General features: G+C 33.7%; 1 protein-coding gene across 1 annotated transcript; it reads left to right on the forward strand.

Moving 5' to 3' along the window:
- Positions 1-8,691: 8,691 nt before the first annotated feature.
- Positions 8,692-9,054, forward strand: LOC117175303. Its single transcript, XM_033365011.1, has one exon. It carries the CDS (start codon positions 8,692-8,694, stop codon positions 9,052-9,054), a length of 363 nt encoding a protein of 120 aa, XP_033220902.1.
- Positions 9,055-21,044: the final 11,990 nt, after the last annotated feature.

Below are 21,044 nucleotides of genomic sequence, written 5' to 3' on the forward strand. Positions count from 1 at the left end.
TTTTAAAAAATTCTTTTCGTACTTTAGAATTTTAGTGAAATTTCACAAATAATTTTTTTAAACTAAACTTAAAATTTAAATGAAATTAGGATAAATTCAAAAAAAATTTAGTGAAATTCTAAATTTAAATAAAATTGAGTTGAATTTAAAATTTTAATAAAATTTAGCTAAATTCAACATTTAAATTTAGGTAAATTTAATAATTATATAAAGTTTAGTTAAATTAAATCTGTGTTAAGTTTAAGTACAATCTAGTTAAATAAAAATGAAGCTGTCGTTAAATTTTGAATTTGATTGAATTGAATACATATATGGGGGTTGTTTCTTAGCTTCAACAATGGAGAACATTCAAATAAGCTGGAGAAATTTAAAACAATTCAGTTATTTTTATAATAATTAGTTAAATTCAACAAAAAAACTCAGGAAAGTAATCAGCATAATAACTGACTTATAATAATAAAGTATAGATCTAAAGCATAAATGATATTAAAATAATGTCCAGAAGTGGAAACTGTTCAGACTCATACGTAGGATGCTACGAAAGTTTTGCAATACGCGAAACCTATTGAAAGAAAAGAGATGATCCTTGCGTCATGAGAAAGATCGTCAAAAATTAGGTGGCAAGAGGAAACCTGTTGACTTAGGTCTCAGTACAGTCTAAGCACGCAGCCCGGAACGATTGAGAAATGGCGTGGTGGACAAAGCAAGATTATCGTGCGATAATTCGATACAACTTTTCTCGCGGTTTAAGTGTAGATTAAAGTTTTGAGGAAATGTATCCGGTATTGGGTAAGGATTGTCCGCGTCGCAAAACAATTTTCCGAAACAGTTCGAAAGGGGAAATTTCGGTCTCGCGGACGACTCGCGCTCAGATTGACCGCCGGAAGTGGTGATATCGGAAAACATTGCGTCTGTGAATAATCTACTGAATGATAATAGAAGAATCACGTACCGGCAGATAGGGCAAATTTTACACATTAGTGCATCAGCAGTCCATTGAATTCTGCTTGAACATTTACATGTTAGGAAGGTTTGTACTCTATGGGTACCACATGCTTTGACCGAAGAGCAAATGGCAGCGACAGTAAAGTGGTGCCAAAAAATGCTAAAAAGATTTGTGTCGGGATCTTCTCGGAATGTAAATAATATTATAACATGCGACGAAACCTGGTTGTATTATTACGACGTTAGAACAAAATCACAAAAAAAGATCTGGCTATTTGAGGATAAGGATGCTCAAGTGGAGATACGGAAGTATCGATCTGTAAACAAAAGAATGATTGCAGTATTCTTTGGGAAACGCGGTCATAATCCAACTCAAAAACATTGGGCCGAAATCTCGACTCAGCACCTGGCTGTTCCACTACGACAATACACCAGCCCACAGAGCAAAGGTCACAATAGCTTTTTTGATCAAATCTGGACTGACTATTCTATATCACCCTCCTTACTGTTCAGATCTTGCTCCTTGTGACTCTGGATTGTTTCCGGAAGTATAAAAACAACTAAAAGGTCGTCGATTTACTAACGAAACTGACCTTTTGTCGGCGTGGGACCAAGCGTGTGCAGAGCTTGAAACTTTTCAGATGTCGACAATCTCAAAATTTTAAATGAAAACGATTAAAATTACAGTGTAATTATTTTCCTTTAGAAGCGTTAAAATAAAATAATAATTATTAAAAGAAACTATTTTATAAATTTAAAATCAGTATTTGTAAAATTTCGAATATTCTTAAAGTATAACCTGTCAATTCAAATTATTTAATTTTAAACGTTTTAAATGAAATCTCGTATGGTTCGGCAATACATTTTTTTGCAGCTTTACGATATAAATAATTTAAAGCTGCGATAAGCAGATTATTCGATGTCAAACCTTGTGAAAAAATTGGAATAAATGTAAAGCCTTCGAAATCTAAAACTTTTTATAATGAGAGGAATTTTAAATTGGAAGGTTTTAATGTATTTTCAAATTTTAAAGATTTAATTTGTCAAATTTTAAATATGCCTCAAGTATAACCTGATAAATTCAAATTATTTAATTTGGAAAGTTTTGGATTGAAAATTGAAATGTAGAATTCTAATTGTTTGTATTTGGGGATTATCAGATTTTGGGTGCCATAAATTTAAGCTTAATCAAGTTAGAAGGTTTACAGTTGTCAATTTTACGATATTGAACTCTTATATTCAAAACCAAATTAAATTTCAATGTTAAACTTTTAAATTGTTTAAGATTTAATTCTTAAATTTAGAATTTTTTTAATGCTTTACATTTTTAAACCTTTTTTTTTAAATTTAAATCATCGAGAAAAAAATATTACATTTTAGTAGACAAAGTGATTAATCCGTCGAGAGGGAGAAATGAGTTAAGCCAAATCTGCCATGTTGGTTACCATAACAACACAAGGATGCTAAGTTAAATTTGAACGGTGACGGCAACGACCCATTCAACACTGTCATTGGCACACCGTTCAGTTGTATTTTACGCATGCTACGCTTGCTCACTTCTTCAACATGGCGGCGTAGCTGGTATCGTTGCTGATTGGCCACATTTTCCTAGACCTTGTATGGGTTGGATCATGCTTAATTCGCTACAGTTCGCGCGCTTATTTGAAATGTTGAAAATACAATTTTTTATTAATAATTAAAAATCATTATATTTTAATATTTTGAAGTGGTACGTGGATGGTTTTTAATATATGCTGAGCATTAGGCAAAAAAATACAATAAGTATTCAGTAAATTATAGTATAGAGTAAAATAAAAGTTTATATTTACTAAATACTCATATTATTCTTTGACCCAATGCTCAATATATATTAGAAACCATTCACGTATTACTTTAACACATAATAATATACTTATTTTCAATTATTAATTATATATAAAAAATTTTATTTTTCAACATTTTAAATAAACGCGTAAACAGCAGTCAATTAAACGCCTTATGCATCGCCTGAGCAATAGCGCAATGAGCTGGTTACACGTGCAAACAACGAGTGACAGCTGTTAGCGACTCTACTGGCTGACGGACATGCATCGGTTTGCTCGATAAAAAATTTTGCTCCCGCTTTTACAGAGGGCGTGCGTGTAATCTTCCCAATGCACAAATCTTAGACTTTCTGCCTTAAAATTTTACCTGCAGATACTTACTGTTGACCGAGTTATGAAGAAGAAATATTTTATTCAAAATTTTTAATTTTCGAGCCAAAAAAAAATGGATTTTGAAGCCAAACAAAACGAATTTTCAAGCCAAAACAAAACGAATTTTCAAAGAAAGGAATTTCAAGCTCCAAAGAGCAAAAAAAAATATGCGGCTTACATGCGTGAGAGTACAGTATTTTGACTTCCTAATTTTCTGTTTGTCACCACATTTATCGCTTTACGTGAGAAATGTAAATTCCTGCCACTTCGGTTCTGTAGACTTCCGGTCACAGAAGGAATGCACAAAAATTGTAATCCTCTGTTTCTTGTTGCAGAGTTCAGTTCACAGTTTGACTGTTTACCTAATGGCGAACCAATTGTGCACGGTTCTCGTTCCAGACCTTCTTCTCATTCTCCTTCAAGATCTTTGCTTCCTGCCGAGCATCAAAATTTTCCCCGAGAGAGGTCTAGGTCTCGTGCTGCCAGGCCTTCTTCTATTCACGTACTTGGATATACATTTGAAGAACTTCCATTTATTCGGTTTATTTCCCTAACGAATTCGAATCGGTTATTTGAAATTCGAAGATATACTTTTCCTCGCGATAAACCAATTTACTTGAGAGGATACCGTACCACTATACTTCCTATGACAACTCAAGAACAAAGTGTATTAGCATCGTTGAATGGAGACATTTTGGCAATAGTTGATATTACCGAATTTAATCAGGTACTTCGTGGAATGTATATAGTTACAACAGGTGGCGTTCAAAAACGTGCGAAAATAAATATGTACAGCAGCGAGATTGAGAAATTGAACCGAGATGAAATCAACGAAACACCATTAGGCACCCGTTTCCCAATCTCGAAGATATTTACACCAGTACATTTGAACAAAAAATAATCCACACGAATAATTTAATCGTAAAAATATATAAAACTGAAATATAATATAGTTTGTATGTTACAAGTAACTAGCAGTCTGTTTTCAATTTGTTTATTACTGATAAATAATTACATAAATAGTCAGAAGGGGACTTTTGATATCTCGTTCACGGTTCGAAAATATGTAGGAAAATTTTTCATTTTGATAAACTCTTTGAACTGAAATATAAAATTATGAAAAAAATGTAATTTACGGCGTTTCTCGCGTTTTAAACGTCAGAATAAAAATATTTTGAATGGATTTAAAAAATTAGAGTTTTTGGATAGTCCATAATTTTTTATCGCTTATAATTTCAATTTAATAATATACTTAAAATTTAACCATTCAGAGTTTTGTATACGTCCATTCTTTCAGTGTATAGATACAATTTTATGTCCATTTTAAAACTCTAATTATATAAATAAGAAATGTTAGAGTGAAAATAATGCAAAACTCCAAATCATGAATTTTCAGCGATGAAGATTAAATTTTTTCCTAGAAAGGTAATAATTTAGGTAAGTAGTAGTAGGTAATAGTTAGTAGGTAGGTAGTAGTTAGTAGGTAATAATTTAAATTTAAAAAATTTTAATTCATTTAATTCTATTTTATTTAATTAATTGAGTATTTACATTTTTTCTTGAATATGGCTCTAATGGAATGTAAAGATCTCAAAAAAGCAAGCTTGACGCCTAGAAACATGAGATAAAAATTATACGATTATGTCTTATATAACAAAAAAGCACGGCAATATTCAGCAGTTACATTATTAATCAAGTTCTTCATAATGAGCCAAATTAGTTATTCCTCGATATAGAATAAATGGGGACTGTCCATATGTTTGTCTTATCATTGACGGTTATTCTCAATTGTATTGATGAATATATTAATATAATATATTTATAATTTCAAGTACATACATTTTTATAAGCGAATCAAAAGTTGTGCGATTTAAGCTACATGCTTTCACAATTGTTTTTTTATTTCAAACCTCATTTGAAATTTTCCTAAATAAGTACTTTAATCCCAATTTATTCCGAAGGAATCCAGAATGTGGGTTAGATGAACTTTTAAGCAAGGAAATAAATCGTTATAATAAAAATAACCCAAAAATCTTTTTTGGTTAATGAAGGAAAAATATTTTATTTAAAACGTTTAATTTTTAAGCCAAAATTAACGAATTTTTAATTTAAGGATAGCCTTTTTCTAAACCAATCTGATATAAAAAACCGAAATAAGTTTTTAACTAAAAACATGAATCTTTAGTGAAGAAGATTAATTTCAACCCAAAAGAACGAATCGTCAAAAAAAAAATGAATTTTCAATTTAATACTTTAATTTTCATGTAAAGAAGATGAATTTTCGATTAAAACTGGAAACGGAAATTTTTCACTAAAAAAAAATTAATTTTGAGCCAAAAAGAAATTATTCTTCAATGACAACAAATCACCTAAAGTAATGAATCCTCAAAGAAATAAGTTTACTTCTCAAGAAAAAATATTGACATTTCAACGCTAAAAGATTTTAAATTTTCACTAAAAACAATTAAAGTACATGAAAAGGAAACTATTTTTCAACATAAAAGGAAATTTTCAACAAATAGTTAAGTTTAAACAACAAAGATTTTTCACTCAATAAATAAAAATGTTTTGTTCAATACGTTGAATCTTTAAAACAAAAAAGGAATTCTCTACAAACCAAATTGAATTTTTAATCCGCAAATATGAATTTACAACAAAAGAGATAATTTTCCACAAATAGCTGAATTTTCTATTAAAATAGTTGAATTTTTAACCCAAACAGGTGAATTTTTAAGGAAACTAGAACCTCATATGCGTTCTATGAACACGTGTAATTCTTTGATATGTAATTATTGGGTTTTGTGATAAGGTTCAATAACATACCATAAAAGCAATGTTTACATTGATACATTTTATTTATATAAGGCTTCGTATGAGTATCCTCTAACGTTACAGATAATATAATTGTTTCAATATTTATTCATTTCATTTGAAATTTTCTTTGTTTCAGAGTCTTATTTAAAATATAATGAATGCCATTTTTACTTTGAAATACATATTACTGTTTTATGATAAAATAAATCATTTATTCTCTATACATTCGGGCGCGCTAAGTAATTTATTACTTTATCCCATTAGCAATTGCAAAACTTATCATTTTAATATGATCTTTATTATATGGAAAAAAGCAAATGAAAAGAATTGTTATTCACAAAGTTTGTTATTCACAAAAAATTAACCCAAAAATTTATTTAAATATTGCAAAAAGATAACTTTGTCCAATATCCGCGTTGCTAAAGTGGCAGAGGAGGTCTTCGAGATACGGAGAAGTTGTCGATTCCTTAACTTTTAAATAACTTCAAATATAATAAAATAACTTCCAAAATTATGTTAATTTTTATAAATATTTCTGAAATTGCTTTTGCTTCTTGAAAATACAAAGTGAATGTTTGGCAACATTTTCGGGATATGTGAAGACCTGATACATCTAAAAATTCAAACTTGTGATATGTATGCTCTGAAAGATGAAGATTGTAGTGAAAATGTCAGTGCCATGTCGTCGATCTCTCTAGAGAATATATTTTGATACTTTATTCAATCCCACAGCTCTTAAAAAATAAATTATTTAAAAGCATATTAAATTTTGGTAGCCTATGCATTTCATGAACATTAACATTAAGTAATATTACTGCAAAATATGGAATATTTTTAGTTTTTCTGAACAAATTCCATTGCTGATGTCAAATGTGATAGCAGCTTTTTGAGATTTTGAGGTTAGGAATTAGAATACAAAAACCCACTGCTCAAAGAATTAGATAATTCGTGTGATATCGATGATATCAAATCGTTGCAAGATTGCAATCTTTTTTGCTAGTTTAATATAATCACTCATATATCTACAAAGATCTATAAGAAATTATTTTTTTTCTATTAAAATTGTGAAAAGGCATGCGAAATTCCTTAGATTTAATCCTAACCACAATGTCTCGATAAGTTGCTACCGCATTTCACATCAGAAATGGAATTTTATAACAAGAATTATTAAAAAACTCCATGCTTCACAGGAATATTACTTAATGTTAATGTTTATATTAATAGAAAATAATAACTAAAACATTAACTTATGACTAAAGATACACTAATGTTATTATAATCTCACTCAGAAGCAGACAAGTACCATGAATCTCATTGCACTTCACCTTTACCACAAAAATAGCCCAAGGGTAATATAAAAAAATTAATTAACACATACCTGCGGGTGCCAGCCTTCATAAAGACAATCCTGAAATTTGAATTATAAGAAAAGGGAAACCCAGCCCGAATTCAACCCAAACGATAAAATAATTAAAAGAAACATGATACGATAACTTCCGATAAGCGATAAAATAACGAAAATTCCAAACAAAGTGCCTTAGAATAGGTCAGCTCAGTCCTTAAGTAGAGGGGGGAGGTCATTCAAATAAAATTTGGCAAGATAGTTTAAATCAAAGTAAATATAATGACAAACAAAAGAGACAGTTACAGCGGTAAGAAAACAATGTCTAATAAAAAATAAAATAACGATCCGGCAATGTGAAGGGAACATCGAGATAAAATTAGAAAGGTGAATTCGAAAAAGTAGTAGACCGAGAAACTACGATAAATCCGGTAAAAAGGGAGAAAAAGGAAAGTAACTTTTATTACACATAAAAAATTAACTGAGAACAAAGTTATAACAAAACTAGGAAACGAGAAAATGCTGAGTAAAGGTCGGGAGGTTATCCATGTTATTAAAATAATCATTTTAATTTGTTCCTAGATCATTGTGATGGTGCCAAACTGCAACATGACAACTCCCCTCCCTTTGGAGGCACCAAACAGGTCTCAAACCAGGCGGGAGACGGTAAAATAAAATCAAAGCAAAACTAAACGGAAAACCAGAACCAAACGCAGGACCAAAATCTCCGTGATCAGCCACAATTAAAGAGAACATAACAACAACATTCTCAAAAATCAACAACAACAAAAAGAACTTAAATTCCGAACTCCTTGACTGGATAGACAAAATAAAATTTCCAAAAAAAAATAAACTAAAAAGAAAACACATAAAAGTAACTAGGTACCAAAAAAAAACAAGAGACAAATTAAAATTAAAAATAGACTAAGGCTTGGGGAGGGAGAAGTAATTGAAACTACACTTGGTTAAAGGTAGATAACGAAATTCCTGTTATCAGGATCACACATAAGCGAACATAAGTAGAAAGAAAAAAAATATTAATAAAGGGATATCTTGTCGAGATAATTCGGGGCATCCGAAATCACGGGTCTCCCGGAAGAATTTTATGGTGTCCGGATGCACTTCACTGGGAGTAGGGACGGCAACGTCGAGAAGGGACGCGATATGGACGAAGCTATTACGGGAGGAACGGGAGGATCAAGGGCGAGAGGGGTAGGTTGCTGAAGAATCGGGTAGTTGGGGACTTGGGTGGGAGCGGCGTGAAGGGGAAATTAAGGGTCTAGAGCGAGATTAGGATGGGTTCTGCGGTAAAGTTGAGTGTTGAGGACGAGAGGCGTGACGGTGTGGTGGGGAGGATGGGCGTCGGGAGCGAAAAGTACGAGAAGGGAAAAGAAGATGGGTGTCGGGGTCGAGAGGAGTGACGGTATCGGGAAGGAGAAGAGCGTCGGGAACGAGAGGAGTGACGGTAGGGCGAGGGAGAAGTGTATCGGTAACGAGAGGAATGACGGCGTCGGGAAGAGGAGGAGTGTCAGGAACGAGAGAAGCGATGGTATCGGGAAGAGGAAGAGTGTCGGGAGCGAGAAGAGTGACGGTATCGGGAAAGAGAAGGGTGTCGGTGGCGAGATGAATGACGGTGTAGGGAAGAGGAAGAGTGTCAGAAAGTGGAAGAATGTCGGGGACGAAAGGAGCGACGGTATTGGGGGGGGAGGGCGTCGGGAACGAGATGACCTTGGTCTGGAAAAATGGGTCGGGTACTGAGAGGAATCTTGTGGAAGAGGGTCTGTTTGAGTCTTCTTATGGGATAGGCGGACCAAGCCTGTAATATCCGGACTGTTTTACGAACGCGTCATCCAGATTTTTGATCACCCAGTCGCCCATAGACTGGATCTTGTGCACCCTCCCTTGCCAGGATCCTGGATTTCGAGGTTCAATTTCGGGGTTAACCTGGGTCCGTTTCTTAAGGAATTAATGGGTAAGGGATCTCTTCCCAGGTTAAGGAAGGCGGGTGACGATTTAAGGGACGTGTATAATGCGGAATTATATGCGAACCGAAATTCTGAAAGGTGTTGATCCCAAGTACCGTGATCCTTCTCAATATAAGAAATGATCAGGGTCTTTAGGACCCTATTTACTCTTTCTACGAGTTCTCTGTGGTGTTCCCCAGCAGTTGATGATATATTCACGAAATGCAGACTCAATCTTCTTACCTGTCGTCAAGCGCAAGAGTATGATCTCTACCCACTTCGTGAACAGATCCTGAATCACCAAAATATACTGGAATCCGGATTTACTCATAGGTGAGGGACCCATTATGTCGGCTGCTACCCATGGTTCTTCGACTACGCGATGTGCCATTAAACCAGCCGGTACTTTTTGCTCGACTTTGCACATTTGGCAGATCGTACAACTCTTTACGTATCTGTTTACGTCCCTGTAATAACCGGGCCAATAGTACTTACGGAAAACTAACGCATAGGTCTTCTGAGTTCCTGGATGGCCAGCTTGAGGATCATCATGAGCTTCTGACAAAACAGACTCTCTTTCTACATCAGTGGGGACTTACTTAAAATCTTTCATATCGTCAACGAAGTCCGCCACTAACGGGATGGGTCGGTAGTGGTACAACCTGTTGTCTTTAATTTTTCAAGTAGGGAATCTATCCCAGAAGTCAGACACGGCTTGAAATCGTCTGCTATACCAGGTAGGGATTGGGTCTTTAATTAAGATAATTTCTTTGATCGATAGGGATTCAAACATTCGAGAGAGAGCGTCTGGAACATGATGAGAGGAACCTTTTCTATGGAGAATATCAAAGTCATACTCGGACGACAGTGACCATCTCGCCAGTCTACCAGTAGGGTTCTTTAAATTATGTAACCACTAAAGTCTACTATGGCCCGTTATCACCATAAACTTATACCCCTTTATGTAGGGCCTACATTTCTGGACAGCCCATTCGATGGCCAGGCATTCTTTCTCGGTGGTAGTAAATTTAACCTCATCATCGGTCAAGATCCGACTAGCATATGATATGACATATTCTACGCCGTCTACGTTCTGCGTAAGGACAGCTCCTAATCCGGTATTACTCGCATCAGTGTAAAGCACGAAGGAAGTTTCGAAATCGGGACAAGTTAAGACAGGGGCCTGGGTTAGGCAAAGTTTAATTTCCTCGAAGGCAGCTTGCTGTTCGTCTCTCCAAATCCACTGTTGTTTCTTTTTCAACAAAATGGTTAGCGGAGATGCTAGTGTCGCATAACTTTGAATGAACCTGCGATACCAACTAGATAAAACTATGAACCTACGAAGGTCCCTGACGTTGCGGGGAACCGGTTACCCTAGATAATGTACTTGGGAGCAACAGAATTCGCACTTCTCGTGGTTAATCTCTAGACCTGCTTCGCGAATTTTTTTCAATACCATTGAGAGCTATTCGAGGTGTTCTTCGAAGGTTTTTGTGACGATGATTATGTCGTCTAGGTAGAGAACGCGTGTGGTTCCATTTCTGGTACAATCGCCCTATTTAGTAAGCGTTGAAATGTAGCAGTGGCGATGGTGAGGCCGAAGGGCATACGCTTAAAGTGAAACAAGCCACGTCCCGGGACGGTAAAAGCTTTTTTGTCGCGACTGACCTAATCCAGGGGGACTTGGTGGAAACCTTTGCGCAAATATATCTTGGAAATACACCGGGCGCTACGTAGTTTGTCGAGAATACCGCTCATTTGAGGTAGGGGGTATGCGTCTTTCTTCGTGACTTTGTTTAATTTTCGGAAATCTAAGCAAAACTGATAATCTCCAGCAGGCTTAATTGCCATTACTACTGGAGATGACCAACCGCTATTTGACGGCTCTCTTATGTCGTGGGCTAACATCTTATCTGCCTCAGCGACCATGGTTTCCATAATTTTTGGAGATCTTTAATAATTCCGTTTTTTAATAGGAGGATGGTTGCCTACGTCTATGGTATGTTCTATCAAGTTTGTTAAGCCCAGTCTTTCAGTAGGTTTTGGTAATTCTTGTTCTAACAAATTTTTAGGCGAGTCAGCTTCTTTCATCCAAAGCTCTATAAGTCCGCAACAATTTTCTAAGTTACTATTGTCTACTTCGAAATTATGCCTCTGGTTCAAATTGTCTTCAAAAGCTTAAGTTGCGTTCTGAAAATCTACGTTTAGCTCTCATGAGAAACTAGTTCTATCTGGCTGTAGGCAACCTGGACGCAACCTCTTCGATTAATTGTTTTTAGGTTTCAGTTTTCGATCAGCTTTAGGCCGTCTGGTCCTACGAACGATCTAGACGCGAAACTATCAAACAAATCCTTAATTTTCTGGCCCTGAATTGAGATGTTTAAATACAATAAAGGCTGTAGACCTAATAAAGAGTGAGGCTTATACTCAAGTCCGGACAGTTTGTAGATAGGGACAAGGTCAGCATAAGAGAATTCTATTTCTAAAATTTCGCTACCAATTTCTGTCAAGTCGAGATTAGGGTCGATTTGGTCGATGCTCGAATAGCATAGGTCGGGGGGACGAAAAGGTAATAAAGGGTCTAACTCGGGTTTTATTTGTCTCTTGCCGAAATCTGTCGTGCTAAACTATTAACAAATGTTACTTTTTTGGTGTTTAAATCGTACTCTGCAACTATAAGCTGACCCTGTGACTGGAGGTCTGATAGAAAAGGGTTACTTGCGGAAACTGAAAAAGAATCTACCCTCTTTACTCTTATTCTAACTGCAGGTACATGGACAATTAAGGGGATTTCTGATTCTTTAATAAAAAATTGGTTGTCAAAGACAAAAAATGTTATTTCCAATTCTGGGGGGTTGTACATTCCCGTGAAGTTATTAAAATTAAAGTGTTTATTCAAATACTCTATTTCAAATAATTTAATAATTCTACAAGATTTGAATTTCTTTCTATTTACTGTGCGCTTTATGTTTGAAAAAGATTGATCAGAACCCTTTAAAGATGCATTCTCTCCGCAATAAACCTTTCTTTTCAGTTTCCCGAACACCGGGAACACTCTAATTTTGTGACGTCTTTCCGGCCACACCCATAACAGAACCTATTTCTTGGTATCGTGCAAGTAGTGAACCCATGTCCAGGTTTGCCACAGTTGAAGAATTTGAATCGAGAGGGGCGATTTTCTGAGGGGTCAGTGGATCTCTGAGAGAAAGGCTTGGAAGCTTGAGGATTTGTTCTGGGCTTGGACTTGTACTCAGCTCTAGGATTATTTTCCTTCTCTTTGGTAAGACACATTAGGTCGACTGGACCTTCATAACTGAGCGACTCCATGTGCTCCTCTAAAAACGTAAGCTTTTCCCGAGGGTTACCAGTACATCTGTTTCGTTTCCGATAATTTGGGTCTCTGTAAGCTAGGTCGGGAAGTAGGGATCGTTCGGGGACTGAGGAAAGCTTATAACTTCGCGCCACACGATAACTCTTCTGAGAGATGTTGGCAAGATATTCCAGGTGGACGAAGTCTTCGATGTCGTTGCGATGGATAGCTAAGTGTAACTTAAGCAATAGGTTTGTATGCGCATAGCTAACCTCTTTATCTTCTGACATTCGGGGTCTTAGTTTATCAAACATGGCCCGCATGCATGTAAGGTAGTCAGAAACGGATTTCCTTTTGCCTTGAGTTCTGAGATGAATCTCTTGCCTCAATTCGAACTGGAAGTTTGAATCCCGAAATCTAACCCTGAAGGCTTTGGCAAACTGGTCGAATGTTTGCCAGTTGAGGGCAATCCCCTGTAAAAAAAGGGAATCACTCTCAAGAAGTTAGAACCTCTGACTGGTACTAAGTCTCGACCCTCCTCAATTCGCATTAAAAAGGCATCTGGGTCGTCCTTTCGCGTTCCTGAATATCTAATATTCCACTTGCGCATAATACTATATGTATGCGCAGGGTAAGGGGGTTGTACCATGAACATAATTTCGAGAGGGTGTGCGAGAGTGGGGTGGAGGAATGAAGGGGTTATCTATCTCCTCATCTTCATAAGTGTGGGGAGGGGGTTCAAAGGGAAAAGTGTTGAAATCACCTCGTTGTGGCCGATAAAAGTCTTGAAGACGAGAAAGCGGTTGCTAGAAATTAACACGGGAGCACAGGGGGTTCATTGTACTCGAACTAGGGTAATAAGAGTGTGATTCAGGATCGGCATAGGGGTCCGTACTCCTGTTGCTGCTTCGCTGTCTATTTGTGAAGGCACTTTCGTTATAGCCAAGCTCTCTTGTCCGACTACAATTAGGGCTACTGGGTCGGGTGCTATAGGGAACGTCATGAGAATCGCCCCCATCTGCTACTATAGCTTGACCCCGGTATTTGTCCATTCGACTGACATTCGATATAACCCGTTAATTGACCAGCTTTGATAAGATCGTCCAACATGAGGAAGTAGGATGAATTTAATTCGGTTTGTGTGGAAGCATTAGTTTTGTTAATTTCTCTTTCTCGTACTGAAAATTTTGAGGAATTGTCGGAAGAAGGGTTAGTCTGGTCGAGATTTTCCTGCGAGTGGTGGGGGGAGGTATCGGAAGTATCCGTCCCTGCGCGAATTGCTCTCAATAATCGTTCCCGCAGGACCCCAAGAGTACCAGAAAAAGTGAGGCCTCTATTTTCTAACTCCTGTATGAGCTCGTCTTTGTTTAGGTCATAAACCCACGAAACCGGGGTTGTTTCGTCCGGCATCTTATTTAGGGATTAAATACTAGGACTTTATAAGGGTCTATAAAATTTCAAAGATACTGTGTTTGAAATTATTTCAGGAAAAGGAAAGAACCGTATTTATTATTTTGCGGCGTATCACGATTTCGAACGGTATTCACGTCGATAAATATTTCGAAACAATACACACACAACAAGAACGATCAAAATAAATTTATAATCACTGGTGTTACCGTGCCTGAAATAATTTCAGGGAGACGAGAGAACCGTATTCAATATCTTACGGTATATCATGAATTCCAATTAAATTGAAGACGATAAATGTTTCAGAATAATACACATGTCATAACAGCGATTAAAATAAATTCATAAGCACAGGTGTCCACAATTGAACATTCCTTCTGTAAATTCGTATTTAAATTCGCTGGTTAATATTGCTCCATTTCTGGAACAAAATTGATTTCTGGAATTCTAGATTTCATTAAATTCCGTTAACTAAATTTTGTTCCAAAATAAACAAAATTATAAATTCAGTAAAAATAAAACTTATTTATCTTTAAATCTCCGTTTCAATTCTCTAAATTATTCTTCGTAAATTTCGAAACACAAGTAACGTTCCGAATTTCAAAATCTACAAATTAATAATAATGATAAAAGGATAAGTTAAAATTCTCAGTTTATAAATGTAGATTTCCATTATAAATTCAAATTTAGTTTCGCAAAAAATTAGTCCTCAATTTATTTTTTTAAAAAATGGATTTTCCAAAATTCCACATTTTATACACTCAAACTTGTCAAATGTTCGGTACTCTAATCGTTAAAAAAAATTAAAGAAATTCACATTTTGTAAGTGTGAAATTTTACCTTCAAATTTTTATTTCAATTCACTAAATGAAACTTTCTAATTTATTAACCCTAATTAATTTTTTGTAATTCCTCCAATTTGACCAATAAAAATTCTTGATAAATTTTGTAGACCTGGAAGCGGAACTTTAAACTTCATAAGCGTAAAATTTTTTCACTAAGTTATCTTTCGAATCTATTAAATATCTCTTCTTCATTTCTGGAACGCAATTAATTTCCTAAACTCTCCAATGTATAACTTTAATTCTGCTAATTGCTCGCAACCTGAAAAGAAAATCCTAATTTCTATAAATACACCATGTTATCTCTAAATTCTCATTTAAGTCAATTCAACGACATCTCTTAATTTCTTAAGCGAAATTAATTTCCTATATTTCTGATTTAAAAAAATAAAATAAAAATCTAGCCAAATTTTCGACACCTGAAAAGAGAGTTTTTCATTTGGTAAATATAAAACTTGATCACGATAGTCATTTAGAAACATTAAATAAGGCTCCTTAATTTCTCATCAATAATTCAATTTTCCAAAATCTTCGAAATTTAAAATAAAATACTGCTAAGTTTTTGAGGCCAGAAAAGAAAATCTTAAATTTTGTAGCTGTACAATTTTTGTTTTTTAAATTTGAGTAAAATATTGGTAAATTATCGAGACCTTGAAAAGAAAATTTTGAATGTTGAAACCCTAAAAATTTCAAAAATTATGACAAATTAAAAAAATTTTGATTAAAATATTAGTAAATTATCGAGACCCGAAAAGAAATTTTTAATTGTGAAACCTAAAAAATTTTAAAAGTTATGAAAAATTTCAAAAATTCCGAGTAAAAAAAAAATTCAATTATGGAAACCCGAAAAGAAATTTTTAATTGTGAAATCGAAAAAAAAATTTTTAATTATGAAAAATTTCGAGTAAAAAAAAGTTAAATTACCGAAACCCGAAAAAAAATTAAATTTTGAAAACCAAACAAAATATTAAAAAATTTGAATGAAATATTGGCAAATTATCGAGACCCGAAAAAAATGTTTAATTTTGAAATCCAAAAAAATGTTAAAAATTATTAAAAATTTCACAAATTTTGAGTAAAATATGGGTAAATTATCGAGGCCTGAAAAGAAAATTTAAATTTTGAAAACCAAAATAATTTTGAAATTATGAAAAATTTCCAAAATTTTGAATGAACTATTTGCAAATTATCGAGACCTGAAAAGAAAATTTTGAATTTTAAAAACCAAAAAATTTTAAAAATTATTAATCATTTCAAATACTTTGAACGAAATATCGACGAATTATTGAAAACTGAAAAGAAAATTTTGAATTTGGTAAATGTAAAATTTTATCTCTTAATTTTCACGTAAATGTCGGATACAACAATTCTTAACTAATTTATCCAAATTAGTTTTACAAATTTTGGGTTTTCTAAAATTTATGCGAAGAAAATTTTTGCCAAATTTTTAGGACCATTTTAGCTTTCCAGCATAACCTGAAAGCGCCGTCCCACGTTGGGCGCCAATTGTCACGCGGCCATTATATTCGCAGTCGAATAAGGTCCTATAGGCCGCCATCCTTCATAAAGGCAATCCTGAAATTTTAATTATAAGAAAAGGGAAACTCAGCCCGAATTCAGCCCAAACGATAAAATAAATAAAAGAAATACGATACGATAATTTGCGATAAGCGATAAAATAACGAAAATTCCAAACAAAGTGCCTTAGAATAGGCCAGCTCCGTCCGTAGGTAGAGGGGGGAGGTCATTCAAATAAAATTGGGCAAGATAGTTTAAAGCAAAGTAAATATAATGACAAACAAAAGAGACAGTTACAGCTGTAAGAAAACAAGGTCTAATACAAAATCAAATAACGCCCCGGCAATATGAAGTGAACATCGAGATAACATTAGAAGAGTGAATTCGAAAAAGTAGTTCTTTTATTTCGTGTTCAGCCATCGTGACTGAATCTACGTTTGAGCTGAGCGTAATTGAAATTAAACACACGGACAGAAATAATAATAATGAAGCAGCAAGTAATTAGAGGAATATTGGTGTTACCAAGAACTCGCTTACCGATGATGACCTGACTACTCCGTTGTCTCTGCTGCGATGAAATCTCTTCTGATTTCTTTTCACGGTTGATTTAGATTACTCTGGAACTAGTCCTGGACGTTGAATCCTGCTAAACGACAGATCCTTTTCCTCGCCGTGAATAGTTTAAGAGCATTGGACTGCTGCTTTTATTCAGCATCTCGAATTCGGATAATCGAGAATTCTTCTGTTCAGAATCAGCTGCGTCAGAATATCAACGATTTTCAGTTAATCGTCATAATTTGCCAGTGCTTGGCTAAATATCCTTCGCCCCTGTTCAAAGGGATAACATAAGTCACTGTTCACTTATTCATTTCAGTGTTCACTGTACAACACTGAATCCTCAGTTGCGTTTATCGTCCTGATAAGTGCTGCACAATTGTTGTTAAACGTTTTGCAGTTGCACTAAAAGCACACAAAAAACTTACCATACACGAGAATCTTTATCACACGCGATATGTAAAACGGTTTTCGAAGGACCAAAATGTTCTGTGGACGAGGCAAAACATGCAAAGAAAAATAGGAAAATGTTCAATTGGTTAGTTTTAGTGAAAGCACCCACATTTTAAGAAACTTAACGATAGTTTATTCAAACAAAAATGGGGTACGAAATTGGAAATTAGCAGACAAGAGTATGGTATACAAAGATTGATCTGTTCACGGCGGCATTCTGTTTTTATCTGAAGACAATTTTGAAGTAGGTGCATTGCCGAAGTACAAATTTTCAGAAGGGATGTTAGGTCAGTGGATTGCTTATCTTCTATTGGCTAAGGAAATTCGAGGTAGGAGATTTAGACACACCCAATTTGTGAGGTAGAAATTTGAAAGTGAGAAATATCTGCAGACCAGAATTTTACAAATTTCTTAAAGGCGATGCAGCGGATCAGTTTATGATAGGGCCGGCAATTAAGAGTTTAAGGAGGTTAGGCGGCTCGATACATACACAGTAAAAAAAATTGAGCTGTGACAGGGATATTATTCCTTATTATAGCCAAACATTTAGCTGAAAACGAACGAAGGAATTTAGAAAGATCCCTGGATCAGCGAAAATGAATATCCTAGACCATTTTCCATATACCAGGGATATCGTATAGTCAAACCTCTAATAAGTATAGCTATAAAAGGGATATTAAGAATAGGTGTCTGAAGCAATTATCGGAAGAGCACCGGTGCATTATGGGAGCAGCGAAATAAAATGGCGACGGTCTAATCGGGCGCAGTGACAGTTGAGATTTAATTTGGACAATTAAACGCTTTTTACCACTTAAAATGTGCGCGAATGTTAATATTAAATGAAGTTTATGATGCATTAATAATAATTTACATGTGTTTCCATTGTAGGCGATAACTATATTGAAATATCAAGAAACGCGATAAAAACAACAAACTTGACCTCCAAATGCATTACACGGATTTCAGGGAAATTAATTTTCGCGATACCAGACGCAAAATTGGCTACTGTAAGTTAATATATTTCTATAACAACTAAATTTTTTTTCTAATCTGAAGATAATACAATTAAACATAATCTGTCGAAAATAATAAACTTTCGAACTTACTTTGAGTTTAATATATTCTTTATTTACTCGTTCGCCTCAATAATTTTTTTTCCGTGTAGGCTTAAGCTGTAAATACAATTTGGAGACAATATGAATGTAGCATGAATTTTCAGTCGGCAGAGAGGTTCATAATTAAAAAGGTTATATTTCTAGAACGTGCGTTCGAAGATGAATCAGTTCGGTACACATAAATTTTTACGAGGGTTTATAAATCACCTATTTCAGAAATCGACAAAAAGTAAGAAAGATAAAAAAAATAAAATAAATGTCTAAAGTTACTGCGTAACATCCATTATGTACGCATTCAATACGTACGCGTATGCATTATATAGTGTTAATTATTAAATATTGTTATTGTTTGAAGCGAGTCTTTTGTTCAATAAAAGTATTAACTAAAAAAGATGTAAGATCTCACCAAAAACATTTATATACGATTCGGAGGTGGATTACTCTACATTAATCATGCAAATATTTAACCAATAAGATGAATTTTGAATGAAAATGATCAATTTTAAACTGATATAGATCAATTTTTATTAAAAAAATACATTTTCAACAAAAAAGGAACGATTTTTTTAACAAAATTATTAAATTTTCAATCAAAGAGATGAATTTTTAACCAGAATGTGGAATCTTTATTAAAAAACAGTGACTTTTATATAAGTTGTTAAATTTTCTACAATTTAAAATAATTAAAAGAAAAAGAGATGAATTTATATAGAAAACTGTAATAATTAATATTTCAAATAAAACAGATTTTGATTTTAAATCAAATACAGTTGAAATCATCCAAAAAACGGATATCAACAGAACAGTGAACTTCTTAACAAAAAAAAACTACTTTTTGACAAATTATATTATTTTTAAATCAATAGTAAAAAATAGTAAAAATGCAATAAGAAGAATAATTATCTATCAAAAACACAAATTTTTAATATAATACGTAAATATTCTGCCCAATATATAGTGGTATTTTCAAGCAAGAATATTAATTTTCTACGAAAAAAAACTAAAATTTGATATGAATTCTCCACTAAAAAACGTCAATTTTAAATCAAAAATGTAATAGTTAAATTTTTAGTTTAGAAAATAATTTTATAAACAATCCAATTCATTTACTAACGCATGATGTATCATATGAATAGTTACTATGCGAAATAAATTTTTCATGTAAATATTTAACATTAATCAGCTTTTTCTGCAAATAGAAGAAATGCAGATTTTTTTACCCTAATCTTAATCAGTGACAGTTATACTCGATTCTATTAGTGAATATAATAATCTAAAATATTCATAAATTTAACTATATATTTTTCATGAGCTATACGAAAATCAGAATTTGTGCGATTTAATCTACATTCAAATATAACAAAATACATCAATTTTGAACCAACGAAATGAATCATTATATTGAAAATGACCGAAAAAGATTTTTCAATCAATAAAGAAAAAATATTTTATATAAAATGTTTAATTTTCAACCAAAAAAAAAATTAATTTTTGAATAAGGATAGCCTTTTTAAAAAATTATGTAATTTAAAAAATAAGTTTACAACTAGAAAGATTAATTTTCAACGAAGCGGATTAATGTTTACACCTAGAAAGGTAAATTTTCAACCGAATAAGTGAATTTCAGATCTCAAATAAGTGAAACTCTTAGCACGCAGCTTCTTTTTTCAAATTTTGAACATCTCACCTTCATATTTTAAATATGATTGACGTTGCATCAAGTTGCATCTGATAAAAATGAATGCAAGCGACGATTTTCTTATTTTCAGACTCTCAAATATTTCCATTTCACGATTAATTATGTTTTATGGTTACTCAGCAATTGCGAAATATTTGTTCCTGTCGTTGCTTTAGATTGAACGTGTAGGATTTACTCTTGATATTATTAATTTTACTAATTAAATGATTAATTCTCTAGATTTGACAATGATTTCAGAACAAGATTTCTCAAATGAATATGAAGCGAAAATGCATAAACTTCGAAACGATTGTTCTTTGAATGTTGTAGATTCAGTTTCTACATAGATATCCGTCTTTGAAGAAAATCCTGCATTTGAAAACGATCATTAAGATTTCAGAAAACCCCATATGACAATGACGACTACGTGACTTTGTCCACATAAGAAGTTAAAATTAAAAAAAAAAAAAAATTATAAAAATCTTCGCAGCTGACCCTGATGAATAGAAAGTTTAGTGCAATAATCTATGTTTCTCGTTCTGCTGAACCTCAAAGCTCTTTTCGTGCCAGGTCTAGGTCTCCTCCTGCCAGGCTTTCTTCTATACGCATACTTGAATATATGGTACATTTAAAGAACTTTGATTTATTCGTTTTATTTTCCTAACGAATTCGAATCGGAAGGGCAGTCATTTTTTATCTCAAGCTCTTCATTTGGAGGTGCATAATAAGAAGTCAGGTTCTGTAAACAGGATTTCGTCATGGAACAAAGAAATTTTTTTAAAAAAAGGTGCAAAATACTACATTCCGTTGGATTGGTGCTTTCCTGTGTCAGGTCTAAAAATGGTCAACAGATGAATTAAATTAGACGAAAATACCTGCAATTTCAAAAACCAAAAACTCAAA

The sequence above is a fragment of the Belonocnema kinseyi genome, chromosome 6, assembly GCF_010883055.1.
Source record: "Belonocnema kinseyi isolate 2016_QV_RU_SX_M_011 chromosome 6, B_treatae_v1, whole genome shotgun sequence".
NCBI lineage: Eukaryota > Metazoa > Arthropoda > Insecta > Hymenoptera > Cynipidae > Belonocnema > Belonocnema kinseyi.